Source organism: Salvelinus namaycush, chromosome 2 (assembly GCF_016432855.1).
Source record: "Salvelinus namaycush isolate Seneca chromosome 2, SaNama_1.0, whole genome shotgun sequence".
Classification (NCBI taxonomy): Eukaryota; Metazoa; Chordata; class Actinopteri; order Salmoniformes; family Salmonidae; genus Salvelinus; species Salvelinus namaycush.
The window spans coordinates 33,295,774-33,318,874 of record NC_052308.1 but is presented as its reverse complement, the minus strand read 5'-3'; the positions used below and the strand labels follow the sequence as shown (position 1 = coordinate 33,318,874).

General features: G+C 42.4%; 1 protein-coding gene across 2 annotated transcripts; it reads right to left on the bottom strand.

The window, feature by feature from the left end:
• Positions 1 to 7,688: 7,688 nt before the first annotated feature.
• sumf1 (sulfatase modifying factor 1) lies at positions 7,689 to 19,232 on the bottom strand. Of its 2 annotated transcripts, none has more exons than XM_038969946.1 (9): positions 18,882 to 19,232; positions 16,967 to 17,140; positions 16,608 to 16,682; positions 13,849 to 13,931; positions 13,487 to 13,612; positions 12,723 to 12,837; positions 11,597 to 11,710; positions 11,456 to 11,515; positions 7,689 to 8,078 (listed from the first exon to the last, which is right to left on the bottom strand). In XM_038969946.1, the coding sequence occupies exons 1-9, from the start codon at positions 19,170 to 19,172 to the stop codon at positions 7,977 to 7,979; spliced, it is 1,140 nt and encodes a 379-aa protein (XP_038825874.1). In that variant the 5' UTR covers positions 19,173 to 19,232; the 3' UTR covers positions 7,689 to 7,976. The 2 variants fall into 2 exon arrangements, with proteins under 2 accessions (XP_038825874.1, XP_038825875.1); XM_038969947.1 differs by having other exon boundaries at positions 7,691 to 8,078; positions 13,487 to 13,609.
• Positions 19,233 to 23,101: the final 3,869 nt, after the last annotated feature.

The following is a 23,101-nucleotide window of genomic DNA, read 5'->3' as shown; positions in this document are numbered from 1 at the left end:
TTCACGTTCGCTAGGTCCCTAGTGGGGGTATTGCCCTGCGAGATCTGTAGAATGGACAAAAGTCCCAGTGAGTTTTTGTAAGAGGAGAGTTCTAGAAGCTAGTGAGTTAAAAAAACAAAAATAAATCTAAAATACCCTGAACACAGTCGGGAAAGTTTAGGGAATAATAACTATTGATATGGCGACAAACGGCACCGTTTCTTCCTGTAATATGGAGCTAGAGGATTTTAATAAAGCCATGGAGGCGTTGAAAGAAGCGCACCAGCATTCTACCAATTCGGCTCGAATATGGGGAAAAAAATTGCAAATGGGATAAAATTGGGCAACATTTTCCTGCTGACGGAGAATTCAAATCAAATAAAGAATTCAGGGAGGCAATTACGACTTGGCACAAAGACATAAAACCAGAATCAAAAGCTCAATATACCAGCGTTTTGATTTCAGCATTCTATCAGCAACATCACGATAAACCTGGAATGAGTACCAGTACCCTGCCACAGAAAGACTGGGAATGGGAGTGTATTGATAGAATTTGCACTTCTGTTTTGATGGCAGGTTTGAACCCTGTGATCATAATGGTAATTGCGGGGGTAGTGGATTTAATTCAAGAGGATGTTTCGAGAGTGGAATATAACACCGCTCACTTCGCAGACGTGCGATGGCTTAATAAGGCCACAGGGAAGAGCACTAACTATAGTTTCAATGACCAAGATAAGACAAAGAAACGTAGCGGAAAAGCATCAAAGCATAGAGAGACAGAGTCCTGTTTTAGGTGTGGGGCTATTGGTCATTGGAAAAGGGAGTGTAAAGTGGGTATGGAGCCTGCTGTATTCGGAGAAAATGCTGCCAGGCAAGCATTTGCATCGATTTCAAAAGAGCAACAACAAATCCTCCAGAAAGTGCAGGAATGGAACTTTCACCTAGCGGTGTATAGTCTCTGTTCGATTGATAAGAGGTTCATAGAGATTACAGTTTATATGTGAAGGAAGACATATGAGATCACGTCTTACCTAACTTTTTAGTAGAGGCCAGGGATCAAATATTGCGGATTCCTTACGATGAGAAATTGGCTAAATTTGCCACAGGAATACATATTTTGGGTTGAAGAATCTAGGCGAAATGCCAGGGGAATGGATTCTAAAGGTAACACATTTAAATTATATGGCCAAACACTCCTTGCAAACCTGAAGGCATAGAGTCAGGTGAAGAGAGAGCGGGAATTGTCATGGTCTTAGACTTTGGTTTTCATGCATATATAATTATACATAGCTTATCACATTGTTAACACTGTTATGTTTTGTGTGTCATTTTGTTGCTTTCCAAGTCTTATGCTATCACTCTCTTAGGAACCAGAAGGAGGAGCTGGAGAAACAAAAAGCGCTCCAGCTGACACGGAACAAGATAGCAGATTCAGCTGGAATGCCATTTTGTTGTGTGATGAGAGATGTAAATAAAATTGTGTATTGTGTGATCATAGAACAGAGGCCATAAGTCTCTGAGTTTGTAAACCTCACGGTGAATGTTTGTTATCATTGTTTGTTCGTTTCTAATCATATTTTTTTTACTTTTTATTAATGTGTTATTATCATTGTTTGTTCATATATAATCATGTTTTATTATTTTTTGTTCATGTTTTGTTATCATTGTTTGTTAATTTATAAGTAATTTCATAGCTTATGTAAATTGAACATTAGGAAGCTATTGTTCAACAGGGTTCTGAGAATTGGGTTCTGAGAATATGAAATGTTACTCATTCATGTCACTGATGGAGTGCTAAGGTTGAGGGTCTACACCAGAAGCTAAGGGTTATAGGAGGAAGGTATATAGTGGGTGCAACTAAGCTTGGAATGCGTTGAGTGCAGGGAAGCGATTACAAGTGGCAGGCATCGATAAGGGGAGATGCGTGGAGATCTTAGAAACAAACAAATGTCACTGAGGGAGAGAGGGTAATGTATAACGTTTACATTATGTCAGGATATGTTATTGTTAGCCATCAGGGTTCCTCTGGGAGGAGAAGAGACACAGTGTGGTATCAATAACATGACAGCCTTGAGTTGCGGAGGAGTGAGCACTTTGGGGTAGAGGTCAGGTCAGATGAAGTGAGGAAGAACAGATATCACTAAGGTTCTGTCTAGCAACATGGATGCATTGACTGTTTGGTTGGGTAGGAGGAGACTCAGCATAGGAGAAAGGGTTAAATATCAGTGCACGTGTGAAATGTTTTTTTTTGTCTGAATTACAGCTGTAACGACCCTTTGGGAAGAATTAAGCTTGGTTAAGCTTCTCTAGTGTCCGTGAGTTATTTAGAACCTAACAATAAAAAGCAGAAGATGGTAAATAACATTAATCACAATGGTTAGCCTATGCAAATTAATAGGAATACATTTAGCTTAATTGGTAATAAATATGACGTGGGGGAAAGTTGAGATCCTAGTCAGGTTTGTTTGTCAATTCCAGATTAAATATAGGTCTTCATGTGTATCAAATCTGTAGGCAATTGTGGGCTAAATCAATGAGAAACATCTTAAATGTTCAGGCTTCATCATGATCTGTGCTCAAAACAGGCTGGGGTGTTTTCGGTTCCGTTTAGTCTAAGCATATGCGTAAGAACGCAACTGCACTGAAATTAATAGTCTGATTCAATGGGATTCTCCTGAATAATAAATGTTTTTATCTGTTAAGGTGTTTGGTCGACGCATAGATCCATACCGATTCTAACTTTGGTATTTTGCATTAGACATACAGTAGCTCTATATTGCAGAGCATTTAATAAACCAACCACATTTCCTGTGATGTTTAGTCTGCGCAAGACCTTCGATAGGCTAGTAGACTGCGGAAATAATCGTGGAGTTTATCGTTGTTATAGCCTAGATCGCTTTATAAAATCTGGACCGTTGCTTTTCCAATGGCTAAGCAAACAAGTGGTAGCGTATGCTTTTGGCACGTCTCTATAATAAGGCCTATATCCTCACATACCCCCTAAATTCGAACCCTGCTTTTAACCATGACTCATCTCCACAGAAATGGGGTGGCAGGTAGCCTAGTGGTTAGAGCATTGGACTAGTAACCAAAAGGTTGCAAGATCGAATATATTATTAACATATTATAATCTGTGTGGCTTGAGCCCTGAATACGGATTGGCTGAAACTTGTGGTATATCAGATCGTATACCATGGGTATGACAAAACAAATATTTTTACTGTTTTAATTAGTGGGGCGGGAGGTAACCTAGTGGTTAGAGCATTGGATTAGTGACCGAAAGGTTGCAAGATCGAATCCTTGAGCTGACAAGGTAAAAATTTGTTGTTCTGCCCCTGAACAAGGCAGTTAACCCACTGTTCCTAGGCTGTCATTGAAAATAAGAATTTAACTGACTTGCCTACTTAAATAAAGCTAAAAAATTACATTGCTATTTTATAATAGCAATAAGGCACCTCAGGGTTTTGTGGTATATGGCCAATATACCATGGCTCATGGCTCGTGGCTGTATCCAGGCACTCCATGTCGCGCCATGAGTAAGAACAGCCTTTAGCAGTGGTATATTGGCACGGGTAAAAATCTGTCGTTCTGCCCCTGAACAAGGCAGTTAACCCACTGTTCCTAGGCCGCCATTGAAAATAAGAATTTGTTCTTAACTGACTTGCCTAGTTAAATAAAGGTACATTTTTTTACAAATAAATGTATAGACGAAGGATTGCATGGTGACAGTGATTGTGTCTGTTTATCCGGTAAACTGGGAATTGGGGGGAAAACGAGGTCAAATCATGACATCAGTGATTTTTCAGGTCAGAGAAAGATACCAGAGATTCCGAGTTGGATGACTGTTCAAAGAAAACTAAAATCCCAGTCTGAGCTCGTTTTTTTCAGAGTTCCCAGTTGTCTTGAACGCACTAAAGTCAGAGATTGCCGACTTCCGAGTTGTTTTGAATGAGCCACTAGAGACCTAGGCTACCTCCAACAAAGAAAAGGAAAGGGGGATACCTAGTCAGTTGTACAATTGAATGCATTCAACTGAAATGTGTCTTCTGCATTTAACCCAACCCCTCTGAATCAGAGAGGTGCGGGGGGCTGCTTTAATCGAAATCCACTTATTCGTCGCCTGGGGAACAGTGGGTTAAATGCCTGGCTCCGGCAAAACAACAAAAAAAGTTTATATTGTCAGCTTTGGGATTCAATCTAGCAACCTTTCGGTTTCCGGCCCAACGCTCTAACCACTATGCTACCAAGAAACCCTTGTGTTTGTATTGATGCGAGAAATAGGCATATCTACGCAGTAATGGTGGCTGTGATATCAACTAGCCTAATAATTTTTTGCATTGAGGTGATATGCCTATTTGAGCTAAATCGACAAATGAAATTGATGATCTAAACAGACACTTAAACTAACACGTAACACATGTAGACGTTTTTAAGGCGTTCATGGTAAGATCATTCATAATAAACTTACACGCAAACTGACACGTTACGTGACCACCACGTGAACACTACGTGTACCTGTGTCGGCAGTTTGACGCCTTAGAAACAAACTTGTCTCCATTGACAGTCCATGTTAATTCATGTCGTTATTTTATGGCGCTAGGAAGATGTTAGGTGACTTGGTGAGAGGTATCAGTAGCTTCACGAGGCTTAATGGATCACCCCCCATATGTCCTCCTGGCGGATGCACCACAACCCAGCTCCGACAGCAGTGGAGGATCATCGGCACTGTCAAGCAGGAACATCAGAGTCTACCAACAACAAACCATGGAACGAATGACAATGAGGAGGAGGATCACTATACTTCTCAGGGATCACGCCATTACAGACTTCCACAAAGACCCGGACCAGGTGAGGGTAGTGATGTGGAAACAAAGCTTCCTGAAGTATTGAGCATTTCCTTTGATCAACACAGTGTACACTAGTGGCACCCACTGGTCAAAATAATTTAGAATAGCCAAATTATTATAGATAACGTTGCCCATGCCATAGCATGTGCACAGGGTAGCCTTTTGTCTTCTACCGAAACCAACACCAAACCAATCAGGTGGTTGTTCGACAAAACTTTGATCATGTGCTTCTGATAAAGTGATACAAGCATCGGCACACTGTTTCGAAGCAAACTTCTGAGTGATTTTGACGCATGCCTCAGAGCTCAGATATAAAACATAACATCACTAGGCGAGGGTGGTATGGGGGGTGGCACGATGTAAGGACATCAACATCTAAACCACCCTCTGAGCCGCCCAGACCAAGACCATCCCCAGACCCGTCCTACAGCCTTCAGCATCCAGCCTCACCGCCGCATCGCTCCTCCTCCATGCCACCGCCCACGCCTCCAGCACCAGCCAAGGCCGATGGACACATTCACTACCCCCACCCCCCCCTTTCTCTCTCCATTTCTCGTGTAAGCGCCCTTGTGTACCTGATTGTAAGTCAGTGTCCAACCTTATCAGTGCAGCCCAGACCAGCGCAGCCCAGACCCCACCCCATCTTCCCCCAACAAAAAGACAGACACATTGTAGCCAACATTAGCTGGTTAGCTAGTGTGCTTGACTGCCATTGTGAGGTCAGAACGCTCGGATCAACCCTACTCCTCGGCCAGATCTCTCTGAACGCTCCGAGAGCAAAATGCTCAGAATTTACAAATGCCAAGAGCGGTCTGGCACTCCAGATTGAATTAACAGACACACCCAATTATATATTTAAATACTCCATATTTAGGCGAATTTCGTACGACATCCGGGAACTTTTGGCATACTAACTATATCCATACTATGACCAATAAGCATACTACATACTCAAATTACATCACAAATAGTATGGTTAGAATGAGTATTCGAACACAGCTAGTGTCTTTTGGGACCGTCTCTCGGGCACTACTTTCCAGCAGTTTTGTTAACAACGGTGAGGGCAGGCGGGAGCGAAGGACACTGGAATCCGGTACACATCAGGTGGGAGGCGGGATACGTAGCTAGCTAGCTAGGGCATCAGTAGACAGTGTTCTTCTGATATAGAAATTATATAAGTTAAGGGCTAAAAGTTAAAACAACCACTCAATGTATTGTGACATCTATGAAACTGAGATCAGGAAGGGGGTCTCCTCAACCAGGGAGGGAAAGAGCCGTTAGGCTTGTGGTAGATTAGGAAACATGTTGAAGAATATGATAAGCAATGACCAGTTAGAGAAGACTTGTACAAAAGCATTAATTTATTGAGTTAACGCCATATAATAGAAATGGACATTTAACATGTGTGTGTGTGTGTGTATTCAAAGTAAATTAGAGAAATATTAACAATTCTAGGATGGAACATGTCTGTTAGGATTTGACCTTATAGACTAGACTGTGCCCCGAGAAGAGAAGTAAGTCAGGCACTGGGTACACGCAGAGGTTTCCTGTTTTGAGCTCGACCTGTCAGTTGCAGACATGTAGATAGAGGAACCCGGTTAGACCGAAGGAGCTATCGAAGTTGAACATTGTGACAGAGTTAGATGAGAGGAGGGGCATTTATAAAGTGTATGTCATGACCAAATGTGAGGTATAAAAGGCTATGTGCGTGCATTGTATGATTTTTAGAACTCTCGTGAATAAACATTTTGACTATTGTAAGCTGGGACTCTGTCTGTTTCATTTAACCAGAATCTTACAAACTCTGGGTTGCAGACCGAGTAGTTTAATTGAAGTTCAGTTTAAGAACATTGAGAACAAAATTCTCGTAACATCTTCGCACCCGCCTGTCGGGCACTGCTTTCCCACAGTTCTGTTAATGCAGAGGGCAGGTGTTCGGCAGGCGGAAGCGAAGGACACTGCGTGCTAGCTAGCTATCATGAAGGACTCCGGTACACAGCAGGCGGGAGTGACACCGGTAGCTAGCTAGCTAGGACACAGGTAGATAGTGTCCTTCACCCCTGAAAAACTTGGATAATACTATTTCCCTTTTGACCCACATTTTAATTGCTTAGACAATCAAGGGAAATCCAGAATATCAAAAGTCTCACACAAGCATGAAGATGGCGCGCTCGAGTGGTGATGTTCATGCAGGAACCAATGCGATGCTTGAGGAGGGCGTTCTTGCAGGAACCAATGGGATGCTCGAAGGGGGGCCTGAATGTGAATGCCCACATTCAGGAGCGCCCCGAATTGCGGGCCACAATCAAACACTATCTGCATATCACACGTGTACATGGAATTAAATATAAATGAATCCCATTTCATTCTGAAATAAAACATTAAAAAAATTAAAAGAGGATGTTCAATTCCATTGATCACAGAAAGGCACAGACAACAATTGAGAACTATTTAAATAGTGGCAAACTTCTACTGTCTAACAGAGTGGCTACGTAATGAGAGCATAATAAACAACGTTGTATTTTCACAATAGGTGATGGCAATTTTTGACGAATAATGTTAAATGCATTTGGTTCATTTGAATTATAATTGTACCAGATATTCTGTTCACTTGGATATAAAGAGCATAGGAAATATGTGAGTTTTTGTCTTTATTTTTACAATTGGCTCATTCATCCCCCTCCTCTCCCCTGTAACTATTCCCCAGGTCGTTGCTGCAAATGAGAACGTGTTCTCAGTCAACTTACCTGGTAAAATAACAGATAAATAAATAAAAAATAAAATTTCATAGCAAGAACAGGGGACTTGACTAAAGTTTACATAATAAGAGTTCTACTAAATCAATCTGTGAAATGTCTTCATACCAAAACAATGTCACCTCACACATGTTCCTTTTGAATATTTATTCATTCACATAGACATTTTTTAAATATTTTACAACAAAATATATTCCATAAATCTCCAATTGTCACGCGGTAATCCTGCATTTCATGAACAACACTGACATCACTGGCTGTATGAAGAGGTGCACTTGATTTGTTTCGCCTGGTGGGCAAGGTAGGCAGAGTTAGCACCCTAGACTAGAGCCAATGGGGAATGGTACAAAAAGGGAAAAGTCAGACTACCCATGTCAGGGTCAAGGGTGAAAGGTTACGGCTGCTCCTGGGAGACACAGCGGAACCCTAGGTTAGAGGCAGAGCTGTCAGGGGTGTTCTGACTCCGTGCTGCACACCTGTACCTGTAACAGTATGACTGGAGTGGTAGAGATAGAGAGAGAGAAACAGAAACAGAAAATCATACGTCAATGTACATTAGATTGATAGCAATGTGCATTAGATTGAAAGCATCCAAGACACAAAGAATATATATTTTTAAAGTGCTCATTTTGGAAAGTAGTGTTTCCTTTAGCATTCACCAATCCAGAGTTACGGCAAATCAGTGATTACTCCATAGAATATAGAACGTAGGATGGGAAGGATGTACAGTACCAATCAAAAGTTTGGACACACCTACTCATTTGAGAATTTTTCTTTTCTTTTTACTATTTTCTACATTGTAGAATAATAGTGAAGACATCAAAACTTTGAAATAACTCATATGGAATCATGTAGTAACCAAAAAAGTGTTACACAAATCAAAATATATTTTACATTTGAGATTCTTCAAAGTAGCCACCCTTTGCCTTGATGACAGCTTTGCGCACACTTAGCATTCTCTCAACCAGTTTCATGAGGTAGTCACCTGGAATGCATTTCAATTAACAGGTGTGCCTTGTTAAAAGTTAATTTGTGGATTTTCTTTTCTTCTTAATGCATTTGACCCAATCAGTTGTGTTGTGACAAGGTAGGGGTGGTATTTAAGAACAGCTCAAATAAGCAAAGAGAAACGACAGTCCATCATTACTTTAAGACATGAAGGTCAGTCAATCCGGAAAATGTCAAGAACTTTGAACGTTTCTTCAAGTGCAGTCGCAAAAAACATCAAGCGCTATGATGAAACGGTCTCTCATGAGGACCGCCACAGGAAAGGAAGACCCAGAGTTACCTCTGCTGCAGAGGATGAGTTCATTAGAGTTGCCAGCCTCAAAAATTGCAACCCAAATAAATTCTTAACAGAGTTCAAGTAACAGACACATGTCAAGACTGTGTGAATCAGGCCTTCATGGTCAAATTGCTGCAAAGAAACCACTACTAAAGGACAGCAATAATAAGAAGAGACTTGCTTGGGCCAAGAAACACGAGCAATAGACATTAGACCGGTGGAAATTTGTCCTTTGGTCTGATGAGTCCATATTTGAGATTTTTGGTTCCAACCTCTGTGTATTTGTGAGACGCAGAGTAGGTGAACGGATGATCTCCTTGAATTATGGAAGAGGAGGTGTGATGGTGCTTTGCTGGTGGCACGGTCTGTGATTTATTTAGAATTCAAGGCACACTTGACCAGCATGGCTACCACAGCACTCTGCAGCGATACGCCATACCATCTGGTTTGCGCTTGGTAGGACTATCATTTGTTTTTCAACAGGACAATGTGACCCAACACACCTCCAGGCTGTGTAAGGGCTATTTGACCAAGAAGGAAAGTGATGGGGTGCTGCATCAGATGACCTGGCCTCCACAATCACCCGACCTCAACCCAATTGAGATGGTTTGGGATGAGTTTGACCGGCAGAGTGAAGAAAAAGCAGCCAACAAATGCCCAGCATATGTGGGAACTCCTTCAAGACTGTTGGAAAAACATTCCAGGTGAAGCTGGTTGAGAGAATGCCAAGAGTGTGCAAAGCTGTCATCAAGACAAAAGGTGGCTACTTTAAAGCATCAAAATTATAAAATATATTTTGATTTGTTTAACACTTTTTTTGTTACTACATGATTCCATATGTGCTATTTCATAGTTTTGATGTCTTCACTATTATTCTACAATGTAGAAAATTGTAAAAATTAAGAAAAACCTTTGAATGAGAAGGTGTCCAAACTTTTGACTGGTACTGTATTTTGAAGTATTTAAACAGGGCCAACGTTTGTTTTACAATCACAAAGCCCGTTAGATTGAAGTCCTTTCCTCCTTCACATGACCCCCTCAGATGAAATAAACCCAGGTTGGTGCTTGGGAATCGTTTTGCATGCTGTCAATCGCAACACCAAGGCAACCAGAGGAGGCGGGGCTAATAGCTCAGTATACTGTGGAAGACAGCATATTGAGCCTCCCAGAGGATCACCTAGCAACTGTACTAGGAAAAGTAGAAGTATGTTTTTCCCCTTAAATCATTTCCCCCTTTGCTGTTAAGCAGGCGGAGGTTGTATACAGCTCCCTTTTGTTACAAATTACAACAGTACGTTGTGTAATTCAAGCTGCAAGACTCTCTCTCTAGCTGTGGTATCCGAGTCAGGCTATTCTACATGGGCATAGAAGTCAAACACACACCTACACACCAGAGCCGGTCTCTGAACCACCCACACACAGACAACACACCCCTCCATACAGAAAGGCCCACTGTACTTTTTTTGTGTGTGGGTAGATCAGCTTTAATATTGCAAATAGATTGTGGTTTCCATCAATGTAATTGTCTGCATCATTTCCAAACACCCATACATTTTTTTGTAAATATAAACTTTTTTTTGTATATATTTTATTTATCATTTCCCCTAACCCTACCACCCCTCCCCTAATTGGAGTAAACAAATGGACAAAAAAACTTAGGCTTCTACTTCCAGCTTATACATACTATATACATTTTACTGACACAGTATATTTTACAATAGTAATCTTATTCCCATTCCCATCTCTGAAGACCATTCAGTTTTGATTTCAATTTGCCATATGTTTTTCAACTATGCTTCGATATTTCACAACATTTCTGAACCTTTCTATTCTCATAGTTTTTACATATTGTAAATGAAAGATTTTTTTTTGATATGAGTATTATTATATTATTGATCGATTGACTATGACTTTTTAAAACCCCCCAGCAGTGCTATTTATAGAGTTACCTCTAGATAAATGTTGTAATTCTTCAGCCATTCCTTAACCTGCAACCAAAAACAAGCTACATATTGAACGAACCAAAACAAATGATTTAAGGATTCGGTCTCTTTGCAGCAAAATCTGCAGAGCTGGGATGGTTGTATCCCACTGTACTTGATTGCACTAGGCTAAAGCAGTGGTTCCCAAACTGTGGGAGGTGCGAGGTGTCGGCAAGTGGGGCATGCCCCACAGTTTGGGAACCACTGCTTTTTCCCGAGACCGGCTAGGCTCTAGTATGTAGGTGTGTGTTTGACTTCTATAGGTGTAATTTTGAAATTGGTTAGTGCACCATTAGTTTTCCTCTTGTCATGTCAGTCATTGGATACCTTAGAGAGCAATTTATAACTTGTCAGAAATGTACAGATCAACTAGCCCATGTCAGCAAATTTTTTTTAGTTATGTTTTTTAGCCAGTAGATTTTGTTATAATGTTTGAGTCACTCAAATATCACATGAATACACATTAGACATGGGAAAATGTATAGAATTGCAAGAAAATGAGCTTTAAACCTGCTAAATGTTCTATCCGCCATCAAAAGGGGTGTGAACAGTTTGTGTCATGAACAGTGCTTGTGGCCATAGAAATAGTAATTGCATGAAGGTTACCTTATGGCACATGTAGGAGCCTCCTTTCTTCACTCGGTCTGTGCCTGATGGTGGACCTGCCTGCAAAAGGGAGGAGAGAAAATATCAAAACATCAAGAGGAAATCCTCACAGATGTGACATAAAAAGTGTGTGTGTATTACCGGGTTGTGCCGTTCATCTGTGGTGTGGTGTACAGTCCACCAGTCAGATGTCCACTCCCATGCATTCCCTACCATGTTGTACAGGCCATAGCCATTTGCAGGAAATGACTTCACCTGCAGACATAGAAAGATATGAGATAGATACTTTCACATTCTACACCATCAAATTGATCAGAAATACAGTGTAGACATGGTTAATGTTGTAAATGACTATTCTAGCTGGAAACGGCAGATTTTTTTACGGAATATCTACATAGGCGTACAGAGAGCCTGTAATCAAACCCACAAATGCTGATGCTCCAGATACTCAACTAGTCTAAAGAAGGCTAGTTTTATTGCTTCTTTAATCAGAACAAGTTTCCAGCTGTACTAACATAATTTCAAAAGGGTTTTCTAATGATCTATTAGCCTTTTAAAATGATAAACTTGGATTAGCTAACACAACGTTCCATTGGAAGTGATGGTTGTTGATAATGGGCCTCTGTATGCCTATGTAGATATTCCATAAAAAGAAATCAGCCATTTCCAGCTACAATAGTCATTTACAACATTAACAATGTCTACACTGTATTACTGATTAATTTGATGTTATTTTAATGGACAAAAAATGTGCTTTTCTTTCAAAGACAAGGACATTTCTACGTTTTTAACGGTAGTGTATACGTCATAGAAAGTGTAACCCTGAAAGACCTGTAAAAGAATGGAGACGATAAATCTCAGCAGCCATTGAAGTGAGACAAATCATATCAAATAGTATCATTTCACTATTACTATGCAATTCATGAATGTTCTCAATGTTATTCATGTGATCTAGAGCAGCTGTGAGCTGCTGGTGTTGTGACATTCTTAACTTGATTATCTCTCTAATCTCCAATGACACACAGTTCCTGTTGGTAAGCAGTGGCTGAATCAGAGATCAACTTCCTGTTTCATCACAATGGATTGTGGGTAAGGGCCACCCTGCCTCCCTAACATGGGAGTAAACAGACTCCCCTGAGCCCTTTGTTTTCACAGTCTTTTAGTCAAGTCAGACCAATTTTACATACTGTATTTAAGTCACATTCTTTCTCATTCTCTGTCTCGGTCTCTCTCTCTCTCTCAGTAACTGTCTCTCCCCATCTCTTACTGGTGAGGTTTTGGTGTACCCGTCCTCTTCTGAGTTGTGTGTGGGGAACTTTCCCTGCCAGAGGTTGGCGTAGTGCTGTCCTTTAGGTTTCAGTTTGTTCCCCCACGGGTAAAGTCTGAAATACAGGAACATATGATCAGGGCAGTGGATAAAGATAGGCACTACTAGAACTGTGCAAGGATTAAAAGGTGTACTGTAGGAATTGTGGCACATAACATATTATAATCTGTGTGGTTTGAGCCCTGAATACGGATTGGCTGAAAACTGTGGTATATCAGATCGTATACCACGGGTATGACAAAACAAATATTTTTACTGTTTTAATTAGTGAGGCGGCAGGTAACCTAGTGGTTAGAGCGTTGGACTAGTGACCGATCGAATCCCCGAGCTGACAAGGTAAAAATCTGTCGTTCTGCCCCTGAACAAGGCAGTTAACCCACTGTTCCTAGGCCGTCATTGAACATAATAATTTGTTCTTAACCGACTTGCCTACATAAATAGAGGTAAACATTTTAAAAATTACATTGGTAACTATTTTATAATAGCAATAAGGCACCTCAGGGTTTTGTGGTATATGGCCAATATACCATGGCTCATGGCTGTATCCAGGCACTACATGACGCGCCATGAGTAAGAACAGCCTTTAGCCATGGTATATTGGCCATACACCACACCCCCTCAGGCCTTATTGCTTCAATATACTTAATCTCTATTTATATATATATTAGTAGTGGGGTTGTTCCCTCACACACACATTACACTACCTGTCCTGTAGGCCTCCTCTGCAGGCGTACTCCCACTCAGCCTCTGTGGGTAGTCTCTTGTGGGCCCAGGAGCAGTAGGCCACAGCGTCCTGCCATGACACATGCAGCACAGGGTGGTCCAGCCTGCTAACACAACCAGGGTATGGTTAATAATAACATCATAATACATGGTAATTTAGTAGTATAGCAACACATACTGTATACTTTGTACATTTGGCTCAAGCAGGAACCAAACACACAACTTCAACCTGAGTCATAAGAACCATCAGTTTATCAACAGACCTCTACCCATCTGTGACATACAGATACTGGTAGACACTGGATCTCATTAGAATGAGCCAGTATAGCGATGTAACTCCTACCTGTCTGTGATGCTGGAGTCGGGGCCCTCAGGGTGCCTCCAGTCTGCTTCTCTGACAGGCAACCACCAGGGGGCAGCAGCCACCTGACAACCAGGAAGTCACAACAGCCGCTATGTCACACAGGTAGACAGAACACAATTTATCAGGAACTGATGTCATGGTGGTCAGGCCGAGTGTGCACTGGCGCACACACAAACAAAAACGCACAAACACACAGTCTAATAGTTGAGTGTGAAGGGGGGGGGGGGTAGTGCTACATTCCTAACCAAGCAGTGTTTGTTTACACACTCTTTCGCCACCTCTAAAACACCCTCCTCTCCCAGTCCCCGCTTCAACTGAATCTGCACCCCATGTCTATAGTCCACCAACAGTCTACACATAACATAAATCTCTCTCCCTCCCCCGTCTCTCTCTCTCACTCCCCCCAAACTAGTTCAGAGAAATAGAAAGTGTGAATCAACATTGTGTGTGTGAAATGTTAACCCACTACACCACACCAGCCCAAAAGGTAGTGTTAGAGAATGGATACTTAAAGGAAACTAGGCAGGTGCCACTTTGTCCTGCTCTGTGGCTGTTGCTCTGCATTTTAAAGCTCTGCCATCATACAGGGGTGTTTGTTTTCTTCATTTGACTCCCAAACAAAACAGTGTTTTTTACACAACTAAAAATAACGGTGTAAGATGTTGGTGTCTTGGAAAAAGGTGTCAACAGCCTTCAAAAACATATGTGCTTTTCTAAGCCAATTCGTCAGTCACACTAAACAACTCAGCTTTGGGAGTACATCACAACAGGTTTGAATAAAAAATGGAATAAATAATTGAATCCAACCTAATGCACAGGGATCTGTATAGTAATACTGAGGTAAAAGATACAGAGAAAAAAGCAGAAAGTTCAAACAGCAGTCCAAGTTCCAGAAGGAAAACAAAGCGTGTGAAGTAGTAACCTTGCTCTCTCAATCACCATGTTAACCAGTGAGCACATCCATCTGTGCCTGATTACATGCTAATGTGTGTGCCCCAATATCCTCCATCCCATGAGGACAACAGTAATTAACTTCCAGTTTTCAGAGTAAGACGTGTGCGCATAGGAAGTTGTTTGTAAAGACATATCATGTTTACAGTTGGCTATGTTGAAATCATACTGTAATCTAATTTGATGACATTGAATTCCAGTACTATGTGTCAGTACGATGTGTGTGTGTGTGTGTGTGTGTGTGTGTGTGTGTGTGTGTGTGTGTGTGTGTGTGTGTGTGTGTGTGTGTGTGTGTGTGTGTGTGTGTGTGTGTGTGTGTGTGTGTGTGTGAACCTTTAACAGTTACTGGCATTATATCAAATAAAATGTTATTTGTCACATGCGCTGAATACAACAGGTGTAGTAGACCTTACAGTGAAATGCTTACTTACAAGCCCTTAACCAACGTTCAGTTTTAAGAAAATACAAATAATTAAAGAGCAGCAGTAAATAACAATAGGGGGGCTATATACAGGGGGTACCGGTACAGAGTCAATGTGACTCTGTTTAGAAGCCTCTTGGAACTAGACTTGGCACTCTGGTACCGCTTGCCGTGTGGTAGCAGAGAGAACAGTCTATGACTATGGTGGCTGGAGTCTGACAATTTCTGGGCCTTCCTCTGACATCGCCTAAAACCCCAAACAGCAAGCAATGCAGGTGTAGAAGCGCGGCGGCTAGGAAAAACTCCCTAGAAAGGCCAAAACCTAGGAAGAAACCTAGAGAGGAACCAGGCTATGAGGGGTGGCCAGTCCTCTTCTGGCTGTGCCGGGTGGAGATTATAACAGAACATGGCCAAGATGTTCAAATGTTCATAAATGACCAGCATGGTCAAATAATAATCAGGAGTAAATGTCAGTTGGCTTTTCATAGCCGATCATTAAGAGTATCTCTACCGCTCCTGCGGTCTCTAGAGAGTTGAAAACAGCAGGTCTGGGACAGGTAGCACGTCCGGTGGACAGGTCAGGGTTCCATAGCCGCAGGCAGAACAGTTGAAACTGGAACAGCAGCAAGGCCAGGTGGACTGCAAGGCCAGGTGGACATACCAGGCAGTGATGCAACCCGTTAGGATGCTCTCGATGGTGCAGCTGTAAAACCTTTTGAGGATCTGAGGACCAATCATAGTGATTCCCTCTTGTATACTCCATGTTGAGAGAGTTCCACTATACAGCCTAAATGACCTGTACTACCCCAGGGAGAATTACTTGGCTGTCTGCTGTGGAGCGGAGTGAACGCTGCTCAATAATTAAACCAGAGGGCAGTCACCTCTCTATACAGGCTTCAAAGCATCATCAAAGGAGACTGATAAATTGGGGGTCTATTGGAATGTCATCAGATGACAGAATGAGAAACCACAACATTGCCTCTCCATGGGCCGTAGACTAAATTTGTACACATGCTCATTGATGCAAAAAAATTGGAGCAATGCAGATGGAACTCAAGTTAGGGCCCTGTGTGTGCAGGACTGAAACAGCTATGAAAACAAGAAGTAGGCTATACTAGCCTGGACGCCCGTATTTTCTTTAGCCAACTCCTGTTTCGCTTTTGTCTAGGAAGAGGCATTGTTGAATGCAGAAACAGTCACGCTAGCACCTAGGCTAGATGTAAACAACACTTAAAGAAGTTTACAATAGAACATTGAATGCAGCCGTCACTTCATTTCATCAGCATGATGGATGCACAATACATATCCCTTGCCTTGGGAGAATTAAATGTATCTTCCTATCTTTTTTGCTCTGAAGGGTACTTACTGCCTGGGATATCTGGCTTTTGACCTCCTCACTCAACACCCCCTCGAAAACAAACGAATCTCCAAACCTCTCTGCCTGTAGGAACACAGAGTGGGGAGAGAGAAGTGAAAGCATCTTATAACAATAAATCAGAGAAGGGAGCAATCACTTCTATAGAGTGACATCTGTCAGCATGGCTGTCTCAGAGTAAACCACAATTCCACATGTGTGAGGCAATGTATGTTTTCATGTTTGTAATTCATTTGTAACACTCCTGACACTACTTCTGTCTTTGACCAGCAGGTCTCCATTCAGAAAAAGAGACACTTGATATCAATAAGACTAATCTCAATAAAGTCAGTTACATTTTAAAAACCTACCTCAGTGATGTAGCCCGTGGCGTTGATGAAGCTCTGGAAGTGGCGGTTGCTGACCTCATGAGCGTCCATGTAGAAATGGTCCAGGTGCACCCTCCTCTGGGGACCCTCCCCGTCCTGGGGGATGCCAGGGTTGTCTGTACCCATCAGGAACTCCCCTCCTGGGATCAGGACCATCTACAGGCACACAACAGGACCATCAGACAACAGACATCTACAAACAACAGACACATCAGGACCATCACACACACACACACACACATCAGGACCATCAACAGACACACACCAGGACCATCAACAGACACACACCAGAACCATCAACAGACACACACCAGGACCATCAACAGACAACAGATACACATCAGGACCATCAACAGACAACATACACACATCTGGACCATCAACAGACACACACCAGGACCATCAACAGACACACACCAGGACCATCAACAGACACACACCAGGACCATCAACAGACACACACCAGGACCGTCAACAGACACACACCAGGACCATCAACAGATACACACCAGGACCATCAACAGATACACACCAGGACCATCAACAGACAACAGACACACACCAGGACCATCAACAGACAACAGACACACACCAGGACCATCAACAGACACACATCAGGACCATCAACAGACAACATACACACATCTGGACCATCAACAGACACACACCAGGACCATCAACAGACAACAGACACACACCAGGACCATCAACAGACAACAGACGCACACCAGGACCATCCAAAAGACACACACCAGGACCATCAACAGACACGCACCTGGATAATCAACAGACACACATCTGGACAATCAGACACACACACACACACACACACACACACACACACACACACACACACACACACATCTGAACCATCAACAGACACACACCAGGACCATCAACAGACACACACCAGGACCATCAACAGACACACACCAGGACCATCAACAGACACACACCAGGACCATCAACGGACACGCACCAGGGCCATCAACAGACAACATCTGAACCATCAACAGACACACACCAGGACCATCAACGGACACGCACCAGGGCCATCAACAGACAACAGACACACACCAGGACCATCAACAGACAACAAACACACATCAGGACCATCAACAGACACACACCAGGACCATCAACAGACACACATCTGAACCATCAACAGACACACACCCGGTCCCATCAATAGACACACACCGGGACCATCAACAGACAACAGACACACACCAGGACCATCAACAGACAACAGACACGCACCTGGACCATCAACAGGCACACACCGGGACCATCAACAGACAACATATACACATCTGGACCATCAACAGACACACACCAGGACCATCAACAGACAACATACACACATCTGGACCATCAACAGACACACACCAGGACCATCAACAGACACACACCAGGACCATCAATAGACACACACCGGGACCATCAACAGACAACAAACACACACCAGGACCATCAACAGACAACAGACACACACCAGGACCATCAACAGACAACAGACAAGCACCTGGATAATCAACAGACACACATCTGGACCATCAGACACACACACACAGCTTTGGTGGGGGTGAGGGCCACAAAAAATCTAACTCATCATGAGCGGCCGCAGTTGCTCGCGGGTCTGCATACAGTTAATCAGTCAGTTAACATGACCTTTATAAATTAGCTGATGACTCTTATATAACAAAATGTAAATTATCTCCTAACCCTGTGTTTACTACAGACCTTATTTTCGGCGTTAATCCAAAAACCCTACAAAAACGCCAGTCATTTCCTCATAGACTTTGTCCAAAGAACCATTGTGGAGTTAGTGCCTACATAAAGAGGCCATTAGTATTTAACGTTATCTCTATAACGATGTGAACGCTTGCTATAATACCTGACTACGAGTATCAGATTCTTCTCCATTCGTCTGAGTGTCTGTATGCCTTTCATTTGACTTTTTCGAGTATTTGACAGCAGGGTTTTCTGTTATTATTGAGCTTTCCTTCTCGATATCCACAACTGCATCTCTCTTCAGGTTGTGGCAGCCACAGCTCGAGCTCTCTACCGCCAGCGGAACGATCGTCTCAGGTTCTGCGCCGACGGAGAGTTCTGGCTTGCTTTGAACACACAGCACATCATCTTTGACATTCAGGGAAAATAAGAAAAACGCACAATAAAGCAACATTGTTGCACCATTCAGCTCAAAACCACTTGTTTGTGGACAGAGCCATGCTTCCGCATTATCAGTCACGTGATCAGTCAGCTGATAACTGTAAGGTTGCAACTCTATACCATAAACATGTAGGCTATCATTTCAGCATACTCATTATTTACAATGCGTGTCATAATGTTTGTGTATAGTTTTTGATTTAAATTTTAATTGCACTTCCTCCAGCAGTGTCTAAAGTTAGGAGAAGTTTCTTTAAATAACGCGCAATGCTCACCACACTTTGGGAGTTGTAGTCATAAATATGCTTTCTGTTTTGTTAAGTATTCGAAGGAATAATTCAAGAAACATCATTTCCCAGAAACCAGTACTGGTATATAATTTTCTGAGGGGCTACAGACCTTCACGCGGGGACGAGCGCTCATGTAGCGAACGAACGGAAGGCAAGGTGATTGGATTGAGCTGTCAAAAAAATCGGACTCTACTCGCCGACTGAATCTCCGTGCTATGGATTAGTTGAAAGCGGTATATCGCTGCCATGCTCTCCCGTTGACCCAGCCAACCTCTTACCACAGCGAAGGTAAAGTTGACCACAACTCTGTACAGTTTGCGGGAGCATCCCCGCCTCTTAAATATGTATTGCTTGTGGCGAGGGAAGAAGCGCAACAATGTATCTGCCCTCCTCATGAACGGCCGGTCATGATTTTCTGCACCGACGCTGATTAAACTATTTTTTTCCCTCCCGAGCTGAGAAACACGGTTTTGCCAGTCTGATATGAAATATAATATAATTGAACAATTGAAGCAACGCAAGTGTTCAAACTGTAGGCTACTCGTCTCATAGATGTGCTGAAGCTCAGTAAAGTTCAAGTGATTTCATACACTATCCCATTTTGAAAGAAGACTGAGAAATATGGATTTGTGCTGGCAGTTTGCCCAGTGGCTTGGGCATCATGTTGATTAACATAACAGTAACGTTATATTTATGTCGTGCACTACTGTTGTTTACTAAATCTTAGGCAATGTGGTTTTGAGGTAATATGATGGGGTGAATTGTTCACCATGTTTTTGTTTTTCTTTGAGTATGTTTCTAAGATGACTGCTCTGAAAATAGGCCTTGAGGTCAGCCTCATTATACTCACTCCTGGGGGATGTTGCAGTGTAGGCAAATAATACGTATGTGTGTATGCTACTAGATTCGCACAGTAGGAACTCTGGAGACTGAAATGTCACCAATGTGAGTCGGGACTCAGTACGTGCAGTATGTTCCAGGAGTTTTTCTCTACCAACCACATGAACAGGAAAAACTCTAGGCCCCATTGACAGCCTATAGTTAGAGTCTGGAGTTCTTCCTGGACAGGTCAAATCAAATTTTATTTGACACATACATGTGTTTAGCAGATGTTATTGCGTGTGTAGTGAAATGCTTGTGTTTCTAGTTAAATGCTTGTGTTTCTAGCTCCAACAGTGCAGTAATATCTAACAATACACACAATCGAAAGTAAAATAATGGAATTAAGAATATATAAATATTTGGATGAGCAATGTCAGAGTGGCAGACTAAGATGCAGTAGAATAGGATAGAATACAGTATATACATATGAGATGAGTAATGCAAAATATGTATACGTTATTAAAGTGACTAGTGTTCCAATTATTAAAGTTATCAGTGATTTCAGGTCTATGTATATAGGCAGCAGCCTCTAATGTGATGGCTATTTAACAGTCTGATAGCCTTGAGATGGATGTTTTTCAGTCTCTCTGTCTCAGCTTTGATGCACCTGTACTGACTTCGCCTTCTGGATCATAGCGGGGTGAACAGGCAGTGGCTCGGGTGGTTGTTGTCCTTGATGATCTTTTTGGCCTTCCTGTGACATTGTGTCCTGGAGGGCAGGTAGTTTGTACCCGGTGATGAGTTGGGCAGACCGCACCACCCTGCAAATCCTCCTGCTACCTCTCTCTGGGATTTCTCCTCAGCTAACAACAAACGTTCCCACAAATTTAGAGAACATTCCCTTAAGTCTCATTAGGTAATTAATTAATGTTGGCATATGAATGTTCCTGTGATGTGCAAGGAATGTTTCCAAGAGACCATTCCCTGAGTGTCAAATATAACTTACCCAGAACATGGTTACCATGTTCTCAGAATTTAAGATAAGAATATTGTAGACGTGTTTCATGGGAGTGTTACAAGAACATTAATGTGTCCAGTTTTCTGTGGTGAGTAGCCTCAGTTTCCAGGCTTCCTCACTGTTTGTGATGTACTAGACGTGGGGGCATGGTAAGGAGGACTGGCTCTTAAGGGTATTAACACAGCATAGGACACAGCTTTACTCCCTGGGCACTGTAACACCTGCAGTACAATAACCATGCACTACTAGGGTCTAGGCCATGTGTCATCCCTTGTAGAACTGACGGGTCTGTCACTCCCTCCACCATATAGCCCAGAGCAGGTCTAATAACCACAGGTGCATGGCCTTCCTGTTTCTCTCTCTGCCTCTCCTAATCATTAACTGTTTACCCCTCACCCACACACACACACACCAGGCTAGAGCATCAGATAGTGCCTGGCCCCATGCAAATCCTCCTGCTACCTCTCTCTCTGGGATTTCTCCTCAGCTAACAACAAACTTTCCCACAACTCAAACAAATACACTCACTGGCTCTATCAGCCATGGCATATGCAACACTCTCTCTTTAAAAGCTAAGCTGTATGTATGTATGTATGGTGCTGTTGATCTGTAAAAAAAAAAGACAGACTACGGTTTGCAACTGCACATGGGGACAAAGATCGTACTTTTTGGAGAAATGTCCTCTGGTCTGATGAAACAAAAATAGAACTGTTTGGCCATAATGACCATTGTTATGTTTGGATGAAAAAGAATGTTCCCTTAAGGGTCTCATTAGGTAATTAACTAATGTTATCATAGGAATGTTCCTGTGATGTGCAATGAATGTTTCCAAGAGAGTATTTCCTGAGTGTCAAATGGAATATACCCAGAACATGGTTGTTCTCAGAATATAAGATATTCATGTTCTAGACACACTTCATGGTAACGTTGAAGAACGTGCATGTGTCCAGTTCTGTGGATTAGGAGAATATTCCATCAACGTCAAACTAAACATACACAGAACATGGTTGCCATGTTCTCAGAATAAGATCATGTTCTAGACACTTTTCATGGGAAGGTTGCTGTGTATCAGTTGTCAGGATGTCGCCTGATGGTCCCCTCCCCCAAAAAATAAGTTTAATTACACGCATTGTTACGGTTGCTGAGCCAATCAAGGTCCTGATTGGTGGACCACTTATCCATTCATATCTTTTTGTCTTTTTGCAAGGTTAGGGATATCCACACACAGTGCTTTTAACATACATATTTGACATTGTGAATGTATTTATTTTTACTGCCTTTTTCAATCTTGTCTCATTGCTGCAACAGGCAAAGGTTGAGTCATGCCTCCTCCGAAACATGACCCACCAAACTTAACACACACCCGCCAGCCACACCAATGTGTCAGAGGCAACACCATTTAACTGACAACCGAGGTCAGCTTGCAGGTGCCCGGTCCGCCACAAGGAGTCACTAGAGCACAATGAGCCAAGTTAAGCCCCCCCAGCCAGACCCTCCCCTAACCTGGACAATTGTGCGCCGCCCTATAGGATTCCGGCTGGTTATGATACAGCCCAGGTCTGTAGTGACGCCTCTAGCACTGCATTACAGTGCCTTGCAGTGCCTTAGACCGCTGCGCCACTCGGGAGGCCCACATTGTGCATTTTCATAGTAATTATTATTCAACATGGCCTCACCTGGGATTTGAACTCACAACCTATTGATTCACTGTACTCCAATCATCCCGCTATGCCACCATGTCAGGTTTCGGTTAATCTGACTATTCTCATTATTTATTTGATTTACCTATTTCAGCAATTTAAGAGCTTTCAGTAT